General features: G+C 36.8%; 1 protein-coding gene across 1 annotated transcript in view; it reads left to right on the plus strand.

The window, feature by feature from the left end:
- LOC107724494 (rho guanine nucleotide exchange factor 7-like) overlaps window positions 1–6,304 on the plus strand; it is a 29,147-nt gene extending 22,843 nt beyond the window's left edge. Inside the window, exons 15-20 of the mRNA XM_016533463.1 lie at window positions 2,074–2,295; window positions 2,581–2,674; window positions 2,757–2,846; window positions 5,093–5,192; window positions 5,341–5,395; window positions 5,505–6,304. Coding sequence (XP_016388949.1) covers window positions 2,074–2,295; window positions 2,581–2,674; window positions 2,757–2,846; window positions 5,093–5,192; window positions 5,341–5,395; window positions 5,505–5,627 — 684 coding nt within the window. The 3' untranslated portion in view covers window positions 5,628–6,304. The remainder of the gene's footprint in view (window positions 1–2,073; window positions 2,296–2,580; window positions 2,675–2,756; window positions 2,847–5,092; window positions 5,193–5,340; window positions 5,396–5,504) is intronic.
- The last annotated feature ends 860 nt before the right edge of the window (window positions 6,305–7,164 follow it).

Below are 7,164 nucleotides of genomic sequence, written 5' to 3' on the forward strand. Positions count from 1 at the left end.
AAAAATCTTACTGATCCCAAACTTTTCAACGGCAGTGTATGTGGGACTTCTCAAATGATTTAGTCTGCTTAAACCCCGCCCCTTTCTTGCAATCAACCGCAAGCTCGCATTCAGATCTTCCTTCATTGAACAACCAATGGATAAAACTCTGCCCTGCATTTTCTTTTTTGATAATCCATTTTACTCAGGTGTACATCAAAATATAGAAGAACAGATCTGTTGCTGCTTGTTTCATTGTTACTTTAACTATTAAAGTAGCTTCTGGAGTGGCTTCTTCTATTAAATCTAAAAAAATTCTTATGGTAAAGACAAAACCCTCTGACAAAATGTTTGTTTGCAATCACATGCCCCATGTCTGGGAGTGACAAGTTGTCAAACCATTCTGATTGAAAAATAAAAATATGCTGAAATAATTTGATAAAATAAAATGTATAACATGTTGATGCAACCACGACTATGAGTAGTGTTTAGGTAGCCTTGTATAATTACTGTTGTTAATAAGGTTATTATTAAGTAGTGGTAAGTACTGATGTGGTAAGTAGTAAGTGAGTAGTGATGTGGGTTTTTATGGCTCAGAATTCCATATGAATCAATCATGTTTCATTTTCTGGATACAAGTGTTATAAAAAAAGGAAAAAAAAGAGAAAAAAGTTGTCCTGAGTCTTGTAAACATGCTATTTACAGTACGAATGCATTACAAGTAAATAACATGTTTCAAAAAGACCTATTGCTGATTCATATTGACAAAAATGCCAATAGTTTTGTGATTTCAGTCCTACAGTTATAGTGGCTGTGTGGTATTACAATTTTTTTCATATTGTTTTTTAGGATAAGCATGAACGTTACCTTCTGCTGTTTCCTCACGTTTTGCTCATCCTGTCTGCCAGTCCAAGGATGAGTGGCTTCATCTTCCAGGTCAGAAACCAGCCGCTGTCAGAAATGATTACTACACAGCCAAATAATTCTCACTGCCCTCGCTCCACCATCCCCTAAAATCCACTTCTCTGTGATTTCAGTCCTACAGTTATAATGGCTGTGTGGTATTACAATTTTTTTCATATTGTTTTTTAGGATAAGCATGAACGTTACCTTCTGCTGTTTCCTCACGTTTTGCTCATCCTGTCTGCCAGTCCAAGGATGAGTGGCTTCATCTTCCAGGTCAGAAACCAGCCGCTGTCAGAAATGATTACTACACAGCCAAATAATTCTCACTGCCCTCGCTCCACCATCCCCTAAAATCCACTCAAACCACAGCTTTTCAAACATTAAAATGGCACTTGCGGCTCTAGCACAAAGAGAAAACGTCTGCTTTGTTTCTCTCAGGGCAAGCTACCTTTGAGCGGGATGACGGTGACCCCATTAGAAGACTGTGAAAGTCATAAAAATGCTTTTGAGCTTTCAGGTAAGGACAAACTGTCTCGCATCTTTTGTGTTCAGGACACAGTCAAGTGTTTTTGATCATTCTTAGTCATTCATTGACTCTGCTTGTGTGTCCATTCAACAGGAAGCATGTTCGAGAGACTTCAGGTGATCTGCTATAACAAACAGGATCTGCAGGACTGGCTCGAGCATCTGAACCGACAGACCAAGCACCCCACCATGGTGGCTCCCAGCATGAAACCCCTCACTGTTCCCTGCCACACAGTGGGTCACCTGTTTAACATCACATCTTAGAAAACCACACATATAGTATTTAAAGTGATAGTTCACCCAAAAATGAAAAATTACCCCATGGTTTACTCACCCTCAAGCCATCCTAGGTGTAAATGATTTTCTTCTTTCAGAGGAATACAATCAGAGTTATATTAAAAAATGTCCTGGCTCTTCCAAGCTTTAGAATGGCAGTGAACGGGTGTAGATATTCACACTTATCGGTGCACAAAAAGCTTTGCAAAAAAGTAAAAACACAGACATAAAGAACTTTATGTTTAAGAAAGTTTAAGAACTTAACAAAATATATTCAAGTGTAATAGAACACACTAAATTGATTGATTTGATTAATTTATTTAGGGTTTAAGGTTTGCCTGTCCAGTATCTTCAACTTAAAGGTTAACTTAATTTTTACCCCTCCAGCTCCCGTCTCACCCTCTGACGCCATCCAGACATGCAGAAAGCCGGGGCCTGACAGTTGCTCCTGCCTACCACACCTTACCACACCCCTCCTCTCATGGGGCCCCTCACAGCACTATGATGTGGGGCCCCCTGGAGCCCCCCAAAACCCAGAAGCCCTGGAGCCTGAGCTGCTTGCGTCCAGCACCTCCACTCAGGCCCTCAGCTGCTCTCTGCTATAAAGAGGTATTCTGGGCTCAGATTAAAGCTGATTATGCAGCTTGCTGGACTCCCAAATAAAATATTGTAAAAAATATTAAATGTAGTATAATATAATACAGACATCGTAATTGTGGATTATTTCCCTTGATATTGTGGTCACTATTATTTTGATACTAATATGTGAACACTAATTAATGCAACTCTTTAAATAAATAACATCATACTACACTCTCTCATGGCTCTGTAAGTCTCAGTTTGACCAACTTCTGTGTCCCTTTTCTATTATTTCTGTTCCTTCTCTTCTTCCAGGACCTCAGTAAAAGCCCCAAGACTATGAAAAAGCTGCTGCCCAAGAGGAAGCCAGAGAGGAAGCCGTCCGATGAGGAGTTTGCACTGAGGAAGAGTAAGTTAGCTGGTTTATATTGTTACTGATTTTGAGAGTTTCTGAAAGATCATGCGTCTGATGTAACCTCTGACCTGCGCAGGTACTGTAGCTTTGGAGGAAGATGCTCAGATCCTGAAAGTAATCGAGGCCTACTGCACGAGTGCCAAAACCAGACAGACTCTGAACTCAAGTAAGTCTCGTACACGGGCCTGTTCACCTCCGTCTTGTTTCCTCTAAGACATTCCTCATTCATATCTACTTTTCTATGTGTAACATAGAAATAAACTAAAGCCTGTTGATAATTCTGGGATCTCTTATAACAATATCCTCTCTCTTTTTTCCTCATCATACTTAATGTTCATTTATTTATCATGACCCCCTCCTCCCCATGTTTTGATTTTGGCATCTTCACACATCATTTTTTATTTAATCATTTATTTTTAAAACTCATTTACTCTCTTGGGGTATAACTGGTTCTCCCGTCTGTGTGGTTGCACAACCCACATCCATTCTTTGTTCGACCCCTCTTTCCATTTGCAATTCTCCCTCCGTCCCTTCATTCGTATGATTTGATCCCCCTCTCATCATCTGCGAACGGATGGCCTCTTCAGCATGGCAAGGCACTGATCTCATGCATAACCACGTTTTGGATCAATCCAGTGTGGACTCTCTGGGCCGCCGTAGCAGTATCTCGAGGCCCGAGGCCACTTCGGACCTCTCAGAGGACTCTGACTATGACAGTATATGGACGGCCCACAGTTACAGGATGGGCTCTGTTTCCCGTAAGAGCTCCTACATCTCCCACCAAAATTAAACTCCCCCTCACTCCTCTTATTTCAAGTGACTTTATATTTATTTGAAACTATTTATTTATTTAATGATCCGTCACTGTAATACATATTTATTTTATTCATTTTTATTTATTTATTTTTTAGTGTCGTATTAATCACACCTCATCATTATTTTTCTGCATATATATGCACTTTCCCAAAGCAGTTCCCTGTTGCCTTGACATCTTAACTCCCCCTGAAACCACCAACCTCACTTAACTCAGTTTTTTTTTCTTTCTTTGTTTGCCTCGCATTTGATATTTATGTAAGTGTCCTTTAAAAAAATGATGTTTTCATTCCCAGATGTATTTCATTGTTAACGCTGTTGAAGGTACAATGCACTCTGAAGGCAACAAGGACAGGTTCTGCTGTAAAAGTGTCAAAAAAAAAAGTTTCTGTAAATATTAGAGTATTGTCATTCATCTGAAATGTGTGGTGTTAACTTAGACTTTGTTTACTGAATGTGAACATTAGATTGAAATGAGAAGTTGGGTGTTTTACCAGAGCTTCATGAATGAGAGGAATTTATAACTATGGTTCTCAGATGGCACCACGGACAGTATTACTGGGGACATTTTGATCATACTTATGTGATATAAATGTATTTATTTTCAATTTGTAAATGTATTTTGAATGAGTTTTGACTTTTTGTATGCTTGTATCTAACATGTAAGTTTATAGTGGTGTCTATGGTTAAAAATGTATGGAAGTTTAAAAAAAATGTTGAATTTAATGTTGGTTTAAATTCTATTAGAATCCATTCAATCAGGTGTGTGGATGGTAATAGTCAAGAGTTATTCACTGTTCATTCGAGACTCTGTCAAAGCCTCAGTGTCTGATGCTTTTCCTCTTTTATGTATGACGTGTTTATGAGACGAAGCAAGAAAATCGACTTGCCAATTATTTCAATAATAACAAAGAGTATAATTCCTCATGTTATGTGATTTCTTGTGACCAAGTTATATTCTGTGGTTAAAAAAAGAACAGGAAAATATGAATTTACTACCTTTTTGTCGGTTGTTTCATTCAGATATTCTTAAAAGCGCTCAACAGAGATAATTCAGTGATGTTTACGTGGTTTGAAATTAAGACATTATTGTGTTTGTTATATATATGCAGAGTCAAATATGACAAAATACCACAAACATTGTAATATACATTTTGAATAAATCTTGGGTTGTTTTGTACAGTATTTTTATCTTTTCAAAAATGTATCTCTTATAACAAAAGTTTGGTTTTTGTTTGATTTGTTTTTTTTTTCTTTTGTATAAATTTACTGCCTATTTTCAATTAATGGGTTTTCTTTTTGTTTTGTTTTGTCTTTTTCGGGTTTGGTTTTGTGGTTGAGGAAATTTGTAGTTTTACCACCCTTCAGGAAACCCTTGATTTGGTTTTTCAAAAACTCTGGTTTTTGAATGCTTTTAGTTTTCTTGGATGATCCCTTTCTGCATGACTAACTCCTGTCTCACTCACGCACAGTCCTGTGTAAGTTTGATCCAGTCCAAACCATTTTCTGAGGCACGGTGGTCCTGTACTGACCTAATCAATTAGTCCAACTTAACTAAACCTCCTGAAATCAATCTGCGGGGCTTCTCTTTTGAAACAGGACAGTGGAAAGATGCCAGTCCAGCACTGATAGTTCCTGGGGAGGAGAAGTTCAGTGTAGACGAGTTGAAGAGTAATGGTCAGACTCTTCCAGAGGAGAAGTAAGACCACATATTTGTCCATTCCCAGAACAGGGTTCATAATGGGAATAAAAAGAGGGATGTTTGTCAAGAGAACACAAATTGAATAGTGCTACAATATGCATTAAAAACATATTTACTGACATATTTGATATTCAATGTTTCCTAGGAGCCTTGTGGATGTTGTTTATGCTCTGAGAGTTGAGGTACAAGAACTTAAACAGGTGAGTGTCTATGGGGGTCGGAGGAGGGTTTTCCCTAATATTCAAATTCATAGAAAACTATATTTAATATTTCCCATTTCCTGCTTACACGATTTTACCATTCTAACAGGACTATAAAAAAATGAAGAAATCCCTGGAGGAAGAGCAGAGAGCCCGGAAAGATCTGGAGAGGATAGTTAGAAAAATGCTAAAGAATATAAACGATCCTTCTTGGGATGAGACCAATTTATGATAACAATCTTGCCCCTTACTAGTTTTCATTCTTTTACATTAATGGTTAAAATGGCCTGGAAGTTCAACCAGAACGTTCAAATTATCATATGTTTTCTTACATTAAAACCACTTTTGATGTTTATGAGTATACCTTATATGGCTCATTCTGATGTAAGATCTAAAAGATGGTCTTTTAGTGCATCTACACAAAGCAGATTTTTATTTTCATTTTTTATTTGGCTTGTGAAATTCTGAAGAAATTTAAAACCACTAATTTCTTGGTGAACAATCATGACGTGACTTGCTTGCTTGAAGTCATAGCTTAATCTCATTGGGTGGCATGAGTGTAACCTATGAATTTCCCTGACGAGTTCATCTTTCACCTGATGTTAAGGTGTTGAGATAGACAGTACCGCAGTCTACACATCCCACTAATGTTTGGGATTTTGAGTGTCCTGTTTTTCTATATTACCTTTGTCATTACAAAGGTTCAAGACATCATCATATTTTACTGTTAAGTTTCATTTTTAAATACATTTTATTCAGATGCTCTCTGATTTAATGTTGAATCTGTGAATATTTCCATGATGTGGTACCGAGAACTTTTTCATTCCATTTAATTATCGTTTACAAATGACTCAAATGTTGATACTTAATCATTAAATCAGAGTGAGTGTGTACAAGCATAGCAAATGTCACGCTAAATGTTGAATGCGGGACATGGCGCTTATGCTTATATGTCAGTATGTTTAGTACATGTTTTAGGTGCCATTGTAATTCAAGCTGTGACAGAAGTTCAATATTATGATTCCTGGGATTATTTTTTTTAAGCATGCAAGTTATGTCTGTATACATTTCAGTGTCACTTACTTAGTGAGACCAAAACAAAAGCCAAACTCTTATTTATGGACTTTACTGTCTGTGACTTATTACTGTACTTGACATTTATTCCTCTTACACAACACTAATAGAATAGCCTCATCAGAATTCATGTTGGATATTTATTTACCGTTCTTTACCTCGGCTCCATGTTACTGTAAATTAATTCTGTAAATAAAGACAGTTGTTTATTTGCTTCTCTACTTCATTGGCATCAGTTTGGCTTTAAAATGACGTCATAATACACTTAAAAAAAAAAAGATGTCCAAACATACTAAAGATATTTAGTATGTTTTTGAAAGAAGTCTATTATGCTCACCAAGGCTGCATTTATTTGTTTTAATCAGTAAAAATCTTTTAATTATAATATTAAATAATATTACATTTTAAACTAACTTCTATTTTTTTTTTTAAAGGATTTTTTTCTTGTCATGGCAAAGTTTTCTGTGATGAATAGAAAGTTCAAAAAGTGTCTTTGCTGTCAATGTTTTGATCGATTTAATGCGTCCTCACATTTATTTTTTCATTTATACTTCACTACAATTATAACCGTAGGCATTTTTTCCACTGAGAAAACCGTGAGCCTCCAACTCTAACCTCTGATGTTTACCACATGAGCAATGTGATAGCGCATCTTGCAGATGTATTAACTGCGTGTGAATGAACAGATGTGTGGG

This window comes from Sinocyclocheilus rhinocerous, unplaced genomic scaffold, assembly GCF_001515625.1.
Source record: "Sinocyclocheilus rhinocerous isolate Xijiao unplaced genomic scaffold, SAMN03320098_v1.1 scaffold64, whole genome shotgun sequence".
In the NCBI taxonomy this organism is placed as follows: domain Eukaryota; kingdom Metazoa; phylum Chordata; class Actinopteri; order Cypriniformes; family Cyprinidae; genus Sinocyclocheilus; species Sinocyclocheilus rhinocerous.